This window comes from Lepidochelys kempii, chromosome 1 (assembly GCF_965140265.1).
Source record: "Lepidochelys kempii isolate rLepKem1 chromosome 1, rLepKem1.hap2, whole genome shotgun sequence".
Taxonomy (NCBI): domain Eukaryota; kingdom Metazoa; phylum Chordata; order Testudines; family Cheloniidae; genus Lepidochelys; species Lepidochelys kempii.
This window is the reverse complement of record NC_133256.1, coordinates 20,812,386-20,831,978: the sequence shown is the minus strand read 5'-3', so window position 1 is coordinate 20,831,978 and position 19,593 is coordinate 20,812,386. Positions and strand designations below refer to the sequence as shown.

Here is a 19,593-nt window from a genome sequence, read left to right as displayed (position 1 = left end):
CCTTCTAGATACCCAGGAACTGCTAAGCAATAATTTTGATGGGTCAGTCAAGGATGTCAGGGCAGTCTCCATGTTTCCAGACCCCATCTCCCCCATATTTGTAAGCTGTCTTTCCCACTTCCTCAGTGCTTGGTCCCAAATTACTTCAGACCAATGGGTCTTGAGTACTGCAGTTATACCCTCCAATTTGTTTCTATCCCTCCTTCCCACACTCCCTCCCTGTCCTCCTTCAGGGACCACTCTCACAAGGAACTCCTCTTCCAGAAGGTACTCTCTCTCTTTCAGGTGGGTACCATAGAGGAGGTTCCACAGTGTCACAGAGGGACAAGGGTTTATTCTTGCTATTCCCTAATCCTGAAAGTGAAGGGGGCTCTCAGAACAATTTTATATCTGGGTGAACTCAACAAATTCTTAAACATAATGCTTCACATGGTCACCCTAGCTTCTGTTGTTCCCTCCCTGAGCCCTGGAAACTGGTTTGTCATCCTTGACTCAGGGACTATGGTCTACAGAGGACTTTGCTTTCAGCTCACTGATGTTGATATGTAAAGCTATCAGATTGGCATGCCAGGTTTTTCTGCCACAGAAGGGGGAAAAGGGGAAAGCCTGTTAATCTTCACAGACAACACAATAGCAATGCTATATCTCAACAGGCAGGGAGGACTTTGCTCTTCTCAGCTCTGGCAAGAGGCAACTCTTTGTGAGTTTTGCATTGCAAACTCAATAGAGCTAGAAGCTTCTTGCCTACCGGATGACCAAAATGACCTTGCAGACATCCTGAGCAAACTATTTACAAGTCACCAAGTGGTCTCTTTCCCAGGGTGTGGCCAGATACAATTTTCAATGGTGGGAGGTCTCCCTAAGTAGACCTATTTGCAAAAAGATCCACAAAGTGTCAGCAGTTCTTTAACCCTTGAGGTTGCAGCCTTGGTTCCCTTACAGACATGTTCTTACTACCATAGACCTAGTCAAAGTGTATCCTAAGGTGCACAATCTGTTTTCGCATGAGACCTAAACTTAGTGTTAAGGCATATGGGTCTCCCATTTGAACTTTTGGCTACTTACTCCTCTGTTACATCTAACAATGGAGGTGGCATGTGGTTGCCATCACCTCTGCTAGAAGGGTAGGAGAGCTGCTTGTGTTAATGACGACCTCCCTATACCATCTTCAAGGACAAGGTTTACCTGTGCCCTCATCTGAGGTTTGGGCAGTGGTGTCCTCATTCCATGTCAACCAGCCAGTTTACTTTACGTCATTTTTCACTAAACCATACTTGAGTAGGGAAGGAAAATATTTGCACACTCTGGATGTCGGAAGAGCTCTGGTGTTCTACCTTACCAGAATCAAGCAGTTCCATAAGTCTTTTCAACTGTTCATCATGGTTGCAGACAGAATAAAAGGGCAATCTCCTCTGAGAATTTCTTCTTGGATAGCATATGCATATACATGAGGCTATGACCAGTCTAACATCACCCCGTCGAGCAGAGTCACAGCTCATTTCATGAGATCACATTTGGCCTCTGCGACTTTTCTAGCACGTGTTCTAATTCTGGACATTTGTAGAGAGGCAACTTAGTCCTCAGTGCACACATTTACTTCTCATTATGCCTTCACTCAGGACTCAAGAGATGATGCTACAGTTGGATGTTTTCCTCCTGTCTTCATTCAGATTCCAATCCTGCCTCCTGTTTCACTGCTTGTGAGTCGCCAAGAGAGGAATGCATGTGTGCAAACACTTGAAGAAAAAACTGTTAATAATCTGTTCCATAACTGTTGTTTGACATGTGTTGTACATGTCCATTCCACGACCTGCCCTCCCACCCCTCTGCATTGAAGCTCTGGCAAGGGGCAACTGAGGGGACCAGGGAACAGCTCTGCCCTTGATACCTATATGCAGTGGCACATAGCAGCAGAAGGCACTTGACCAGCCCAATAGGTACTGCTGAGGGGAAAAAAGTTTCCAACTGCCATGCACTTGATGCACAGACACACAGGGTGAAATGGCCATGTACAACACATCTTGAACAACAGTAACATAACAGGTTAGTAATGAATTTTTCTAAATTAGGTGTTAGTGCTCAAGACTTATCAGGGATAGTTCTCTGAAAACTTCAGCTCAGTGCATAGCAGCAGTCCAAAAGGCTAACAGAATTTTAGGAACTGTTAGGAAAGGGATTGAAAATAAGACAGAAAATATTATAATGCCACTATATAAATCCATAGTGTGCCCACACCTTGAATGCGGTGTCCGGTTTTGGTCGCTGCATCTCAAAAAGGTTATAGTGGAACTGGAAAAGGTTCAGAGAAGGGCAACCAGATGACACCATGGAACAGCTTCTATATGAGGAGAGACTAAAATGACTACAGTTGTTCACCTTAGAAAAGAGACAATAGGAGGCTACTATAGAGGTCTCTAAAAACATGAATGGGGTGGCAAAAGTGAATAAAGAAGGGTTATTTACCCTTTCCAACAATACCAAAACCAGGGGTCACCTGATGAAATTATTAAGCAACAGATCTGGTACAAAAACAGTGTTTCACACAATGCAAAATTAACTTATGAACCTATTGCCATGGGATGTTGTGATGGCCAAAAGTATAACTGGGTTCAAAAAAGAACTAGATAAGTTAATGGAGGATAGGTCTACCAATGGCTATTAGCCAACATGGCCAGTTATGCAACCCCACGCTCAGGGTGGCTATATACTTCTGACTACTTGGTGGAATGAGGATAATCAGTGGGACACAGTAATACCAGGGTACAAAATATATCAGGAGGACAGAACAGGTCATGCTGATGGGGGAGTGGCACTAAATGTGAATGAAAGCATAGAATCAAATGAAGTAAAAATCTTAAATGAACCAAACTTGTCCTATAGAATCTCCATGGATAGTAATTCCATGCTTGAATAATAAGCATATAGCAGTAGGGATATATTACCAATCACCTTACCAGGATGGTGATAGTGACTGCAAAATGCTCAGGGACATTAGAGATTATAAAAATAGAAAACCTCAATAATAATGAGGGATTTCAACTATCCCCATATTGACTGGGTACATGTCACCTCAGGAGGGATGCAGACATAGTTTCTTGACACCTTAAATGACTGCTTCTTGGAGCAGTCCTGGAATCCACAAGAGGAGAGACCATTTTTGATTTTGGTCCTAAGTGGAGCACAGGATTGGTCCAAGAAGTTAATATAGATAGACCATTTGGTAATAGTGATCATAATATAATTAATTTTAGCGTCCATGTGGCAGGGAAAACACCAGAGCAGCCCAACACGGTAGCATTTAATTCCAGAAGGGGAACTACACAAAAATGAGGAAGTTAATTAAACAAATTAAAAAGTACAGTGCCAAAAGTGAAATCCCTGCAAGCTGCATGGAAATTTTTTAAAGACAGCATAATAGAGGCTCAATTTAAATGTATACCCCAAGTTAAAAAACATAGTAAAAGAACCAGAAAAGTGCCACTGTGGCTAAACAACAAAGTAAAAGAAGCAGTGAGAAGCAAAAAGGCATCCTTTAAAAAGTGGAAGTTAAATCCTAGTGAGGAAAATAGAAAGGAGCATAAACTCTGGCAAGTGAAATGTAAAACCAGTTCCAGGATCAGGAGCAGAGCAGGGAGACAAAGACAAAACCAGAGCAGGGAGGAGGCAGGCTAGAGCTGGAACAAAGCTGGAACCAAGAGTAAGGCAAAGGCAGCTGGAGACATGGCACATGTTGAGGTGCTGCTGCAGCAAGGCTCAAGTAGCAGGCAACAGGGTCTCCTGCCCAGTGAGGAAGCCTGACCATTTGGAGGAGGCTCATGGGGCCCATCTGAGTTTGCCTAGTGACCTGGCTGGGAGCCAGCTGTGCTCCTGACAATCGCTGCCTTACCTCACAGGGATGTTGTGAAGATGGAAGCATTAAGGATGGTGAGGCGCTCAGACATTGTGATGATGACTGTATGAGCACCTAAGACCGATAGATAGGAATAGTATTGGGTCCTAAAGGCTCATGCTGTATAGCGTTAAATAGTCTGATCCTTATCCAGCATAGCATTTACACACATGCTTACCTTAATGTATGTCTCTAGTCCCACTGGTTTCAGTAAAGGTAACCATGTGTTTAAGTACTTTTGCTGGATGGGGGCCAGGGTGCTCAGTATATTATCGGACTAAGCCCTAACTAAACAAGTTAGCACCAGAGGATAATACACTTGAACATGTGGATCTGATTTGGGCCATTTTTTTGGCTCTGGCCCATTGTTTTCTAAATGGTGCTGGCAGTAGTTGGCCTATTTAAAATGCTGACAATTGCTTGCCTGTTGTGTTAAAATTGACTGCTCCTAGTGAATGGTCTAATCAGGATGGCTTTACACCACTCATGATTTCTGTGGCACTCAACACCATGTGGGACAGAGCACAGCATTGTTTGATTCCACCCCACTTTCCTGTTTGTGTTCTTGAAAAGCTATTAATATTTGTCTCATAAATGCAAAATCTACAGTAATGTGCTGTATGTTTAGTAGGAAAACCACAAGCACTAAACACTTTCCTATAATCTATAAATAAATCAATTCAAAGAAAATGGTTTACAGGAAAAGTTTGGTCATAAATTAGTGAGGAACGTGGTAGTGTTGGCCTTTTCCTATATCCTGGTATTACAGATATGTTGAAAGAAGGCTTGTATTTTGTAATGACTTTTTGCAAACATTGTCAAAATGAATGCTATGTAAATAAAACAACTCCCCCACCCCACTGTATTTAATTTAAAAATATTTGCCAACATGACCTTTCACAAATCTTGAGCACTTTCAAAAACATGTAACTTAGAGAATTTTGTGCAGTAATTAAGAACTGAGACAATTGTGGATAGTGTATACCATGGTTCACAACCAGGGGTCTTGGGGGGGCCCCCTGAGGGGCCGTGAGCAGGTTTCAGAGGGTCCGCCAAGCGGGGCCGGCATTAAACTTGCTGGACCCCAGGGCAGAAAGCCGAAGCTCCACGACATGGGGCTAAAGCCTGGGGCCCTGAGCCCCGTCATCCAGGGCTGAAGCTGAAGCCTGAACAACTTAGCTTTGCAGTGCCCCCATGACGTGGTACCCTGAGCAGTTGCCATGCTTGCTACCTCATAACAGCAGCCTTGGCTTTTATATGCAGAAAAATCATTGTTGCGGCACACGTGGGCCATGGAGTTTTTATAGCATGTTGGGGGGACTTCAGAAAGAGAGGTTGAGCATCCCTGTACACTATACAGTTACTGGGCCCATTTCTGCGGCTGCTCCTGAGTGAAATCTAGACCACAAGTAAAGTCAGTGGGAGTTTTGGTATTCATCCAGGATTTAGGGTTGCTAGGTGTCCAGTTTTCTACAGGAACACCTAGGGGCTGGCAGGCTCCCTACCTGGCTCCACGTGGCTCCCTGGAAGCAGAGACGTGTAGCTTGGCTCCTAGGTGGAGGGATGGCCAGGGGGGCTCTGCACACTGCCCCACCCCAAGTGCTGGCTCTGCAGCTCCCATTGGCCAGGAACCATGGCTAATGGGAGCTGGGGGGTGGTGTGGGTGGGCAGAGGCAGCACGCAGAGCCACCTGGCCACCCCTCTGCCTAGGAACAGAAGAACATGTTGCCGCTTCTGGGGAGCTGCCCGAGGTAAGTGCCACCCAGAGCCCATGCCCCGACCCCCTGCCTCTCCCACACCCAAACCCCCTCCTGCCCCAGCCCGGAGTCCCCTCCTGAACCCAAACTCTCTCCCAGAGCCCACACCATGCATCTCCTCCCACACCCCAACCCCCTGCCCCAGCTCGGAGCCCCCTTCTGCACCCCAAACCGCTCAACCCCAGCCCCACCACAGAGCCCATGCCCCCAGCCAGGGCCCTCCCCCCCTCCAAACCTTCTGCCCCAGCCTGCTGAAAATGAGCAAGTGAGGGAATGAGAGAGTAAGCAATAAAAGGGGGGGGGTGGAGTGAGTAGAGGGCAGAGCCTTGGGGAAGGGGCAGAGCCAAGGTGTTCGGTTTTGTGCGATTAGGAAGTTGGCAACTTTACCAAGATTTCACCTTCCATGTTTATGGCCTGATCTTGTGAGATGCTGAGCATCCTCAACTCCCTTTGAAGTCAACGAGAGGTGAGGTCACTCAACACTTCGTAGGATTCGGCCATAGGCTTCAGTGGGGGAGGCTGCAGAATCAACCCCAGAAAATGCCAATTGCAAGAAATTGAGGGCCAAATCTGGTTCATGAGTCCCAAGTGTGGATTAGAGGCACGATTACACTCCTGTATGTCTGGACTCATGCGTCCAGTGAGAAGTAATAGTATTATGCTGTGAATACAATTTGTTTTATTTGAATTTTTTTTCTATAGTCTGCGGTTTCCGGTGGGTCAGATGGATCGGTATTATGTGATGAACACAATAAGGAGAATCAGTCTTTTGAAAATCATTCTGTAGACATGACGACAAAGGTAAGAGCTATGATTATTGCATGATGAAATATATTGGTGACCTTTGTATACCGTTTCTTTGGATATGAAATGTATAGAGATGAATTGTATAGAGTATAAATTTATAGAGATGAAATGTACAGAGTAGATTGAGTTTTCAGTTCCTGTAATAATCTCTTGGTTTTTAATGAATTTAGATTTTTGGGAAGGTTCAGATCAGGTTTATAACAGCAATTTATTGATATGTTGCTAGTTCTATTGATTTAATACCATTCCATACAGGATTTTAGGTCTGTATCATGGGCATAAATGCCTCTGATGTTAGGGAGCAGTTGAAGCCTCAGGGTTTTTGTGTTGATCTTGTGATACCTTTATTTTTAAAGTTTAAGCAATGTTCATTGTGCAGGGTATTCCTTTTTTCCTTAGTTAGATTTATTTAAGGGTTCTCAGTGTAAACTGGAACCTAGTTTCTTGGTAGCTAAATAAAAAGTTGGTAAGGCAGAATGTGAATGTCAACAGATGAGATGATTTTTGTATTGACAAACTAATGATAGTTCCAGTCGTATAAGTATACACTGTGTGGTAAATGAAGCAGCATGACTACAAGGTTACAGTGTAGGGATTTTTGTTACAGTACTACTTACAATAGTTACACAGTTTGCAATGATGGAGTTAAGGGTGTTTGCATATTTCTGTTATAACATCTATGGTATTTTCATATGCTCAAAACTTGGCTGTAATAGTTCTCTCTGGGCTCAGTATTACCATGGAAGGTTTCAGCCCTGAAGTCCTTCTTTTTTTTTCTTTCCCAAGTTAAATACAAAGATTTGGACTTTTAATAACAGCAAATTGAAAATAAGAGGAAAAGAAAATAGAAGTTAACTGAGCTGGGATAATGAGTTGATCTCTGAAGAGCTTTGTTTCTTTAACACTGAAGACTTGCAGGTTATTCATTACCTCTTGTCTAAGACCCTCTCACTGGCTATGTGCAAACTTCTATATTGGCTCTGTCATTCATTAACTCCTTACAAACCAGAACTGTAATGATCCAGCATATCTTTCTGATTTCTCATGACACTGTGTTTCCACTCCATCTGCAGTCCTTACTCATGCCCAGTGATACGTATGTTCTACTCTGTGTGGTTAAGATTTGAGGAATTGTGTCCTGAGATCTGCTGATTTTTAGCCTGGTTCTGGGAGGTTGCTGAACCCCCTTAATTCTCATTGTAGTCAATGGGAAATGAGGGCATTCAGCAACTTTCAGGATGAGGACCTGTATACAGTATACCTGTATACTGTGTCCCCAATATCAAGCTGAAATAATCAAATAGCCCATTGATCTCAAAGGGTATTAAACGTGCTCAGCCCCTCATAGAATTTGATTCATTATGTTTATGGATGAAGTTCCAGAATTGGAAATTACCAATTAAGCAGCAGGCATAGCCCAGATAGGTTTCTTGATGTCATAGGGCAGGGCATAAGATGTGACGTTCCACATTTACTAATTGGGGAATGCAGCGTCAATTGTGCAACTCTGTGTCCATGGTCAGAAAATGTCATTCCCAGTATCAACATCGGGGGGTGTGAGGAGGGCCGCTCACACTGCAGCAGGTAACCCGGGGGGGGGGGTGCAGGGGAACCGCTCCCAGCTCACCTCCACCACCCTCGGCCTGAGTGCAAAGCCCCCACCTGCTTCTCAGCCCTCCCAGGCTTCCAGCTGAACAGCTGATTCGCGGGAAGCTGGAGGGGGCGTGGAGAAGCAGAGCAGGGTGGCGCATTCAGGGTCGGAAGCAGAGCGGAGGTGAGGTAAGCTGGGGCCGGGCGCGAGGCGGGGAGCTGCTGGTGGGTGCTCTGCACCCACTAAATTTTCCCCGTGGGTGCTCCAGCCCCGGAGCACCAACGGAGTCCGTGCCTAAGGCACCACTTTTGATGTGATCAGTGGGGGGAGTGGCTGCTGCCCCCCTAGCTACACTCCCCTGCCCCTAGGAGCCAGAGGGACCTGCCAGATGCTTCCTGGGAGCTGCCCCAGGTAAGCACCACTGGGGCTCCCCACCTTGCCCCCTGGCAGGTCCCTCTGGCTCTTAGGGGTGGGGTGGGCATCCACTATGGTGGCCCACGAGACCCTCCTGCCCTGTTCTGGGGGCAGTCAAGGGACAGGGGAAGGGGGTCGATGGGGCAGGGGTCCTGAGTGGGGGGCATCAAGGAACACAGGGGGTTGGATGGCGCAGGAGTCCTGGGGGGTGGGGGTGGCCAATGACCCCCTCGTGGGGTGAGGAGGGATCTGGTTAAGATTTTGGCAGTTCATCACTGGTGATAGTGACATATGGCTATTTAGGGCCAGCTATGTATTTAAACATACATATAGTGTTTTTCACTTGCTGATTGATTGGATGTTAATTTCACTAGTCAGAGTGGCTGGGAATTAAAATGAAATCTCGATAGCACTGTGTAACTTGAAAGCTGAGAGCCACTTTAGGAAGCATTACCCTTGTGCTTTTACTGCCGGGTGTGCCACCCACGTAACCTAGTGTTGCATATTTAACTGAAGCACTTCTGTTTCATTCTGAATAAGAGATTTGTGGGTGTTTGAGATAAAACAGTTATGTCATTGTATGAAAAATAATAGTTAAGTAAAACATTAAACAGGAGTTGTGAATTATAAAGGCATGGGGCTTTCTAAAGGCTTGATTATCCATGACCCTGGCAGGGCTATGGGGATAGCCCAAAGAGCCTTCCTCATCCTGTGCGCCACACCAAAGGCTAGGGGTGTACCTAACTCTCTCCATATAGGCCTCTAAAACTTGCTGGGTATGCAGGGAGAAACAACCAAATGTCCGAATTGGGCCCTAAATTTATAGTCCTCAAAAGTGTGCGCTGTCCATTAGGAAATGGATATTTAACTTGCTTCATGTGTAGGTGCTTGGGCTGTGTAAGTACTTGGATAGATCAGTGCAAAATGGAAGCCCCAGTGGGCATTCCGAGTAACTGACTGTATGTGGGGATCTTCAGAGGGACTGGAAGGGAAGGAATCCTCCCCCATAGGTTGTGGAGCGGAAAAGGAGCCAAGCTGCAGCTCCAGAGCTACAGTAAACCTTGCAGATCCCGCCCCTCCATGCTGAGCTGCACAGTTCTGTACAATTGTGCTTACCTGTGAGCTGAGGTGTAATGAGCCCCACAGGCCCTGAAGGGGTTAATGTGGACCTGAAGTCAATTATGTCACCTGGACAGAGAGCAAGGCTTAATTGAACATGAAGCCCAGTTGGGCAGGAGCAGGCTGGTTATTCTGAAGGGAGGAAGTTTTGTAGCAGAAGCGGGCTGCAGGGAGAGAATCTGCATTCACTTTCTGGGGGGATAGAAGAGGTAGCAAGGAGTCTGAGGGAGCAGACTTGGACCAGGTACAAGGTCCGTGGCCTGGAAACTTAAGGTTAGGGTAGTCTGGATTCTCCTACCGGCCACAGGGGAAGGTGGGGTGAAAATCCCTGAGGTAAGGGATGAAAGGACCACACAGTCCAGAGACAGACAAGACCTGCTATAAGGTCATTGGACTATAGTTTGGTTGGATTATCTGTTACCCCAGAAGAGGTGGACTAAAGCCTGACCTGGCTGGACGGCCAAGTTGCAGGAAGAGAGACTGCTGCAGTAATGGGGCGATCATTGTCAGGGGGTCACCATATGGGGAGACAGCTGCTATGCCATACCTGGCCACAAGGAGGTGCTCCTGTGGTGAGTGAAACCCTTTAAAAGTGCACATGGAAAAAATTACCCTTGCAGTAAAACCACAGGAGACCTACTGTCTGGTGCTGAATTGCATTTGCATTGACCTTCACTTTTGACCCAAAGTCTCATGAGCTATTGATTTTAATATTTCCCTGTTTTACATTTTTGTTCTGAATTTAGCCTTTAATTATAGAAACCATCAGGAAGGATACCTGTAGGGGAGCTACTAAATTAGGAGTTCCCAAACATTTCCGTAGTATGGACCATATCTGAACAGAGAGATGGTTTCATAGCCATCTCCCCTCCCATACATGATTGCTCAGACCCCCTTCCTCCCAGTGGGGATCCAATAACAAACCAATCATAACCCATATTAACCTAGTGCTAACTTAGTGCCCCTCCTGACCAGAAGAGTAGTCCCATTATGGCAACTACATCAATTTCTTCTGTTAAAAAGAAACATTGGGAAAGCAATTAAGCTATTTTTAGCTACTTTGAATGCAGATTAGCAACAGGAAACAAGGGGAAGGATCTACCACTATGCGACCAGCCAGCAATTTGCATGTCACGAGGAGGTGCTCTCCAGTCCACAATTTGAGATCCACCAAATTAAATAAATCCCTCTCTGGATTTGTAAAAATGATGTATTTACCTATGTATTCTATGTATAGAGTGCTGGACAAGCTCTTGGCAATTTGACAAAAATGTCAACACTATTATGGTACAGACTGAAAGATGTCATGAAATACAAAAGACTTAAGACCAAGATTTTCAAGAATGGGTGCCTGATGTTAGGTTTCTGAATAAGTGGTCTGACTGTCAAATTGCTGAACTTCCAGTGCCCTTTGTTTACTTCTTGTTTTTCACTTAGATTTAACAATAATGCCTGTTTCAGTTTTGTTTGTAGTCAATTTAGCTTTGAAATTCTTAGTGCTGCCAGGTTTGGGTTTCAAAAATTCCAGAAAATGCTTAAAAACACTGTTTTAATAGAATATTAATAAAAACCATGGAAACCTTCCTCTTGGTTTTATGTTGTATTATATCTTGAGGCTTTTTGGTTTTTTTGCAGGTTTCAGAGTACCAGCCGTGTTAGTCTGTATTCGCAAAAAGAAAAGGAGTACTTGTGGCATCTTAGAGACTAACCAATTTATTTGAGCATAAGCTTTCATGAGCTACAGCATCCGATGAAGTGAGCTGTAGCTCACAAAAGCTTACGCTCAAATAAATTTGTAAGTCTCTAAGGTGCCACAAGTACTCCTTTTCTTTTTTTTACAAAATATTAGGGCTGTCAAGCGATTAAAAAATTAATCACAATTAATCGTGCTGTTAATAATAGAATACTATTTATTTAAATGTTTTTGGATGTTTTCTACATTTCCAACTATATTAATTTCAATTACAACATAGAATATGAAGTGTACATTGCTCACTTTATATTTTTTATTATAAATATTTGCACTGTAAAATAAAGAAATATTTTTCAATTCACCTAATACAAGTACTGTACTGCAATCTCTTTATCATGGAAGTTGAATTTACAAATATAGAATTATGTACAAAAATAACCTGCATTCAAAAATAAAACAATGTAAAACTTTGGAGCTGACAAGTCCAATCAGTCCTCCTACTCGTTCAGCCAATCACTCAGACAAACAAGTTTGTTTACATTTACATTGCTGTCTGCTTCTTAATTATAATGTCACCTGAAAGTGAGAACAGGCGTTTGCATGGCACTGTTGTAGTTAGTGTCGCAAGATATTTACATGCAAAACCAAACCACCAAAAAAGAAAATCAACCTTCTGCTGGTGGCATCTGACCCAGATGATGAAAATGAACATGCATTGGTCCACACTGCTTTAAACCATTATCGAGCAAAACCCGTCATCAGCGTGGACGCATGTCCTCTGGAATAGTGGTTGAAACATGAAGGGACATATGAATCTTTAGCACATCTGGACTAGCATCAGTAGGACTGAGTGGACTTGTAGACTCTAAAGTTTTACATTGTTTTGTTTTTGAGTGCAGTTATAACAAAAAAAACTACATTTGTAAGTTGCACTTTCATGATGGAGATTGCACTGTTTATCATTTTTACAGTGCAAATATTTGTAATAATAATATAAAGTGAAATTAATAGGTAGCAGGTTTAAAACAAAGTATTTTTCATGCAACACAGTCAACCTCTGGAACTCCTTGCCAGGGGGTGTTGTGAAGGCCAATACTATAACAGGGTTTAAAAGGGAGCTAGATAGATTCATAGAAGATAGGCCCATCAGTGGCTATTAGCCAGGATGGGCAGGAATGGTGTCCCTAGCCTCTGTTTGCCAGAAGCTGGGTTTGGGTGACAGGGCATGGATCACTTGATGAGGACCTGTCTGCTCATTCCCTTTGAGGCACCTGGCATTGGCCACTGTCCAAGGACAGGATACTGGGCTTGATGGACCTTTGGTCTGACCCAGTTGGCTGTTCTTATGAACACTGTACACTTTGTATTCTGTGTTGTAATTGAAATCGATATATTTTTGAAAATGTAGAAAAACATCCAAAAATACTTAATACATTTCATTTGGTATTCTATTGTTTAACACTGCGATTAATCGTGATTATTTTTTTTTTTAGTTAATTGCATGAGTTAACTACCACAGGAACAACTAAAATCGTCTCTTCTCCCTAGGTGGCTGCTTTATAGCTAAATTTTGTCAGGTGTTTCTACTGTGTAATTCAGTCATGATCATATTTATAGTTGACATGAAAATTGAAGAAGTGGAGAACTTACAGGAGGATAGGACCACATCGCAAAATGACCTACAGAAAATGGAATAGTGGTGGTGGTGGTGGGGGGGAGAATTGGTACTAATGTTAAATCATACATTCAAAGAGAAGAAATAAACAGCAAAGGTCTACCTTTGGAAGGACATAATGAAGCGGCTGAATCCATCATGTTAAAGCAAATGTGCTTTCATCTTGTCTCTTTTTAGTATTGTCCGCCAATATTGCTTGTATGCTTAATGCATCTGAACAGGATAGTTGCTGGAGGGCCCTTTTGGAATAGGGATTGAGAGGTTGCATGGAAATGTGGTATGTGATTTACAGCCTGAAAAAAAAAAAATTGAGAACCACTGAATCAGTCAGCTTCCCTGCCTATGCAGCACTGGCTTTATCTCGTTTACTGTTCATTGATGTGGAACAAATGGTGACTTCATACATACAGACAAGATGGTAATCAGGGAGGATCAAGCTGGGACCTTCAGGCCCAAAAGCACAAGTCTATTCCACTGTAAGCTAAAGGAGGATGAAGGAGACATGAACACACACTAAGCTTGTGTACAAGTAAACTCCACACTTTAGCATGCACACAGCGGCCAATTTTACACATGGAGATGATGGTTTGTATGCAGGATTTGCACAAATTGGAGCGTAGATGAAATCTGTGGATCACTTTACTCATGTAAGTAGTCTCACTGAGTTCCATTGCTCCAATTTTCATGTAATATGTAAATAGGATCATGAGCCCAATGGGACTACTCACAGGAATATAGTTGTTCACATGTGTGTTTGCAGATTGGGCCCTCAGATGTTTGGAAACATCCTGGTATCCAGTTTTTGAGTATGGAGTGAATTTTTACAGCCAAGTCATTAAGTAATTTTTTTAAATGGAAGCAATTCACACAATCTTACTGTAATAGATTGAATGCAACGGATAGGGGAGCACAAAGGAAATCAAATGAAAGTGGTGTAAATGTGGGTGTGAAATCCCACCCTGTTTTAGAGTTGGTTGGATTCCCATTTACCCTGCCCTGCCCAGATTACAAACAGGGCTTTGGTGAGACTATGCTAATGAGTTAGTTGGCCCTTCAGTGGTACATGGGCCAGGTGATGCAAGAAATGTTCACTGATTCTTTTAGTCAGTGTTTTTTTAATAAAACTGTTTGTTGACTAATGGAATAAACCACAGTATGGACTACACATACAGGCTCCAATGTGTCACCTAAAAAAATCCAGTTTTCTGCACAAACAGTGCAGTTGTTTAGAAGAAGTTAGTGTCTTAAAAGCTCTGGAGAGTCTCCTTTTAAGATTTTATATTCTGTAAAACTTTAATAGTTTGGGGTTTTTTTTCTTTTGGTTGCTGTCTGATTCTGACCACATGTCTGATTCACTATGGATTTTTTTAAAACTTTGGTAGCAGTGACCTCATTTTGGCAAAATAATTGTGTGTCATTTCCTGAGCCTCTTGCTTCTTTAGCAATCACGAGTATATTATGGTTATAACCTTGATAATTTATGGAAGAGAGATGACTCTTAAACGTTCTTTTTTTTTTTCTTGGAAAAGTTTTTTTTTTTTAATTGAAAACATACTTTAGCTGAGTGAGAATGAGAGATTCTCAGCATAGCACCCATGGGAAAAGTATACTGTCGGATAGGTTGAAAAGGTGAATTGTAATGTATGGGTGTCTAGACGTTTCCTCTTGTTGCTGTCAACTGTCCAGTTGGCTGTATTTTTTTTTCCAGTGAATAGGAGGCATTGATTTTTCCTCTCTTCAGACAGAGCTTTCATTTTACGTATCTTTCCCCTTCTCTCTCTCTCTCTCTCTCTCTCTATAAGAGAGGGAAGACTTTAAGAGCTGACAAAGAGCTTTCTCACTCAGCATGATTCATGTCAGACACCTCAAAGGCAAGCTCTACACCAGCATCTCTGCAAGAAAGGTAGGGGCTTTGTGGCTATCCCATTTTCTATGGGGGATTGCAGGACTATTAGCAACTCATAGAGGACATGTAATGGGCAGATTAAGCCTCTGATGCTGACAAGGATCCACGGAAAGTTTGGGAAAGAATTTGAGGAGTTTTTAAACTGTCCTTTGGTGGTGTTCTTTTAATCAAAAACGTTGACGTTTTCTTCATAACATAAAAAAAGTCCCTCTAGTTTTAAGTAATGTATAAAGAGGTTTATTTTTCTGTGTGCAGTGAACTATAATTGCACCCCAGGGCATTGCATGTCTGTGTAAATAGGCAGTTAACTTTTATACTAACCTGAAATTTTTTTATGTTCTTAAAGTTCTCATCATCCAGCTGTTACATTCACTTCCTGAATCAGAATCCGCCCTAGTAACTCTGAGTGATTGTAGATGTGACACATGAACCAGCGTGTACACCTTAGTGTTTCAATCATGCACTTCAAGTGTACATAGGAATAAGGCTTCTAATAAAAACCTTTACAACCAAAAGCAGTTGTTCTGGCAGAGAAGTGACAGCACTTTGATAGATGGGCCCAGTAGTTGTGTATGTTGTGCTTATTCAGAGTTAGCGGGAAAGAAGAGGAGAAAGAGAGAGAGAGAGAAAAAGAGACTTGGCAAAGGAAATCTTATGGGTATACTGGAACAGCAGATCAGAACTGTGAAATCAGAGCAAGAGCTGAAATGTGATGCTTTTGCTCTTCTGTGCTTGTTGTGGTTCTCATATTCCCAGTTAGAATCCTGCTTACTATTTAACAGAATATTTTGATCACAGATTGAACAATGCAGCAATCAAGCTTAATAAGCCACCTGGAAGTTTTGCTTGAGATGATTTCTAGTGGATTTTCAGATCCCTGTGAGAATCATGACTGCCTTTAGCATTGTGGAGGAGGACTTGAGTTTCTTATGAGGGCCCCTGTTGGAAAAGCAGGCTGTGCAGATACAAGTCTCTGGTTCTGTTCATGCTGTTTCAAAAGCCTTTCCTCAACCTTGCTGATTTATGATTTACATACACTCCTGTGGAGATTTGAAGAATGGATTGTCTGTGCATTGTCACAACGAAGGTAGGACTGAAACATTACTGTTTTGGGTGCATATCTGTCTGCTGCTATTCTGTTCCTGTAATTAAACAGAGTGGGTATGTAGTGTCTCAGGTTGCAAGATAGAATAACTAAGCCTTGTTTCAATGGGCATTTATTCTCTTTATCTGAGGGTTACGCTGTTTGTTTCTATACCTAAATGATGTGGTGGTGGTTTTTCACCTGTAAAAGGAAAATGATTTGATATTTTACCTTAGACTTTGCTTGTGTCTATTAATATCTGTCCTATTGGAGCAGTTTCAAAATAGATGTTAAAATGCATATATAGTCTCAACATATCATGCCAGCTTATTCTTTAAATGTGGGAACAGGCAATCATGTTTTTTTTTTTTTAAATCTGAGCATTGTATTATATGTCCTAACATTTTAGAGAAGCCAATCGGATATAGTTTAGATAGCAGCAACATTTCTGATTGGAGAATAGTAAGTTTCTGTAGCGTGTATGGCTTTCTTGAGCAAAACATAGCTTTGATTTGTATCTCTAGGCTTAAAAATCAAAATGCATTGGTCTGAATTCTGCTGTGTTACTAGTGTCAGAGCCAACCTTAGCATTTTTGAACTGGCCTTCTAAACAATCCCATCCACCCTCCAAATACGTATTTAAGTGACTCCTCGCATCATTGCTCCTCTGTGTGTCACTGGCCTAAGGATTTGAGGGGAGGGGGGCGCTAAGTAAAAGGATTTTTGAGGGACCTCCCCAGACTTAGTGGACTAATTTTATATAAAATGATGGGAGACATTTGTAGGTCACTGTTGGCATTTTGTGACTGAAGAGGCGGAACTGAAATGCTTGTAATTGGGTTCACGCTTGGTGCCAACATTTGTAAAGGAGAGCTGTCTGAATAAGCTGGGGTTCTGGGAATCCCCTATCTGAGAGATGGCTTAAGGTAAATTCTGGTGAATTTCAGAGTTTGCATAGTGTTTTACAGAGTGCTTTTGCTGTGCGAGGTGACTAGAACATTTGGAGTATTGTGTAAATAATACTTGTTTGTATCACGGTAACACCTAAAAGTCCGAGTCATAGGTCAGGGCCCCATCATGGTAGGTGCTGTAAAAACAATAGACCAAAGAAGTGGCCTTTGATCTGAAGAACATATAGTCTAAGAGAGACAGCAAGTGGATGCAGCAAAGAGATGTGGAAGCACAAGGTAACAGTGACATAATACTGGCCAGCATGATGAACAATTGTCTCAATACACCAGCAGTCTAGCAATAACAATATGTCTAAGAACAACAGTTCACTAATGACCATCACAGTCACCCTTGTGCAGTAGGTAAGTGGTGTTCTCCATCTCTTGCAGATGGGGAAAACTAAGACAGAAAGATAAAAATGACTTTGAGTTAGGCCACAGAGGTAGCTGGGATTAGAAAGCAGGAGTCCTTTGCCTTCAGACCATGCCCTGTCTCATGCTATCTGCTCCTCCTTGTGGCCAAAGGTCACACATTCAGCTCAGCTAATGAGAGAGTTTAGCTGCATTTAGCAAATGAGATGGTGCTGGTGCCAACTCTCATGTGGTTAACAGGAGCCTGGGTAGGGCTGTCCTACAGTCACATAATTGAGGGACCTGTAGCTATTGATTTCATGGAACTCAAAGGCCAGCACTGTGTCAGGGGTCTCAGAATAACTCCAGGTCTTTATAAAATATTCAGTGTCACACTTTCAGCCCTAACGTTCAGTTTACATTTTTGAGGCTGCCTTTGCAAGGAAAATGGTTAGGTCTTCTTTAAGAGCTCGAATTAGCCCTGACATTTCTAGGTCTCCAGGTGGGGACTTGCAGCTGTGGGCTTTGACAGCCCCTAAGGTTGCTACTGACACATGTAATTAACTTTGCTGACTGCAGTGGAGCTAGTCTGCATTCTGTGTAACTGAGAGCGGAATCTGGCCTTCCTTTTATTAACAACAACAAGCTGCCTCTGACATAATTGCTCTACGAACTGATGATGAATATGTGAACTGAGTCAACCCGGCATTCCATGGGGCCCTGTGGAGAGTAACATAGGTGGGGTCACAATCATTTCACTCCCTCAGTTATAAGCAGGTCCTCCACTTCCACATATCCATGATACCGTTCCTCCCATCAGATCTGCCTCCCGTACCTCTTACCTCACCGACTATACTGGTAGATGCATGAACTAGCAAGTCAAGCATGCAAGGTGAAGTGAGCAGGGAAAGGCAAATAGGATATTCAATCTCTGCAGTAAGTCACTAGTGGTAGAGTTGGATGGAACCATAGAGAACAACTGGGTGTCAGTCCAAAGTGTGTGTCTGCACCCTTTAGAATTCTGCATTACCCTATAAAAGTGGGCAGTGAGTGACTCCTGCAGCAATTAAAAGCTTCAAAGTATTAAAGTTGTAATAACTTGGAATGCATATTTTATAGATGTTTCTTCTCTGTTTTTTCTGCACAGTACTAAAATAGCTATGTTGATGGTTTTATCCTATACTGGCCCAAATTCTGGTAATGTTTACATCCGTGTGTATCTGGAATAACTCCACTGAAGTCAGTAACTCCAGGATTCATGAGAGCAGAATTTGGCTCAGTGCATTTGATATTTGTTAAAATTGTTGCATATACATTATATCCACAAAACTTGCATTTATGTCTCAAAATGGTCATTTTTAGCCTAAAATCAGGTAATCACACATATTTAGGCATCTATTAACCTGATTTGTGCATGTAACAGTCATGGCCACCTTCGGAGATAGTAAATATTTAGGTTTTTTTTCTCAAGTTTTGTAAATAACACAAAGGGAACATAAATTTACTTAAAGTGCAGACAGTGAGTGCTATTAAAAAGTCAACACACAGTAGTTAAATTTACTGTGGTATTTGCAGCATTTCCAGCTTATACAAAATAATGTACATAGAGTAGTCAATAGTGGTGCAATAAATATGCTTTTTAAATTGGTGTGTAATATACGTGAAGATATTATTTAGACCCCTATAAATGCAACAACCCAATGGATCTGACTTGTTAAAGACTTGCCACAAATCTTGATTTCTATTTAAACTGTTTTTTTTCCAGCAAAAACTTAACTTCCCCCAAACAATAAGTTGAATGTTCTCAATACTACAAAATGTGCCTGCCTGATTTTATTTTGTTGAGGTCTCCATGTACTTACTGAACACATGAGCCAGACAAATGCTGAATTGGGGCTTTTTATGGGCTTATTGTTTGTTTTTAATTGATCATGTCCTTAATGTAGCTTCTTTTTTGCTGATACATAAGTCACATGGATTTGTCAATAGGATTCAGTAAAAATAACAGGATAGGGCTGGAGTTCAGGTTTTCAAGCCCATCTAGCCCCCTACTCTTGAGAGCCCAAGCCGCAATGTCCACACTGCTATTTTTAGTGTACTAGCTCAAGTTCCGCTCGTATATGTCAGTCTACCTGAGCTGGGAGGCTTGCTCCCAGCTGCAGCGTAGACATACCCTTGGGGGTTCCATGAAGCTGTTCCACCCCAGCGGGAGCATCAAGAAGGTTCAGAGAGCACAGGAACTCTGCAATCTCTTAGGAAAATGCAGCATGCACTCCTCTCCATTTCCTACCAGCTTTGTGTCCAGCCATTCTGCCTTTGGGGGACAGTTCATGCACTAGCAGCTGTATTGGTGTCTG

The 19,593-nt window shown here is 42.6% G+C and overlaps 1 protein-coding gene across 11 annotated transcripts in view; it reads left to right on the top strand.

The window, feature by feature from the left end:
* Window positions 1-19,593, top strand: part of DLG2 (discs large MAGUK scaffold protein 2) — a 1,493,215-nt gene that overhangs the window by 245,210 nt on the left and 1,228,412 nt on the right. For all 11 annotated transcript variants that reach the window (XM_073336088.1, XM_073336081.1, XM_073336168.1 and 8 more), the window contains one exon: window positions 6,349-6,447. In XM_073336088.1, coding sequence (XP_073192189.1) covers window positions 6,349-6,447 — 99 coding nt within the window. The remainder of the gene's footprint in view (window positions 1-6,348; window positions 6,448-19,593) is intronic.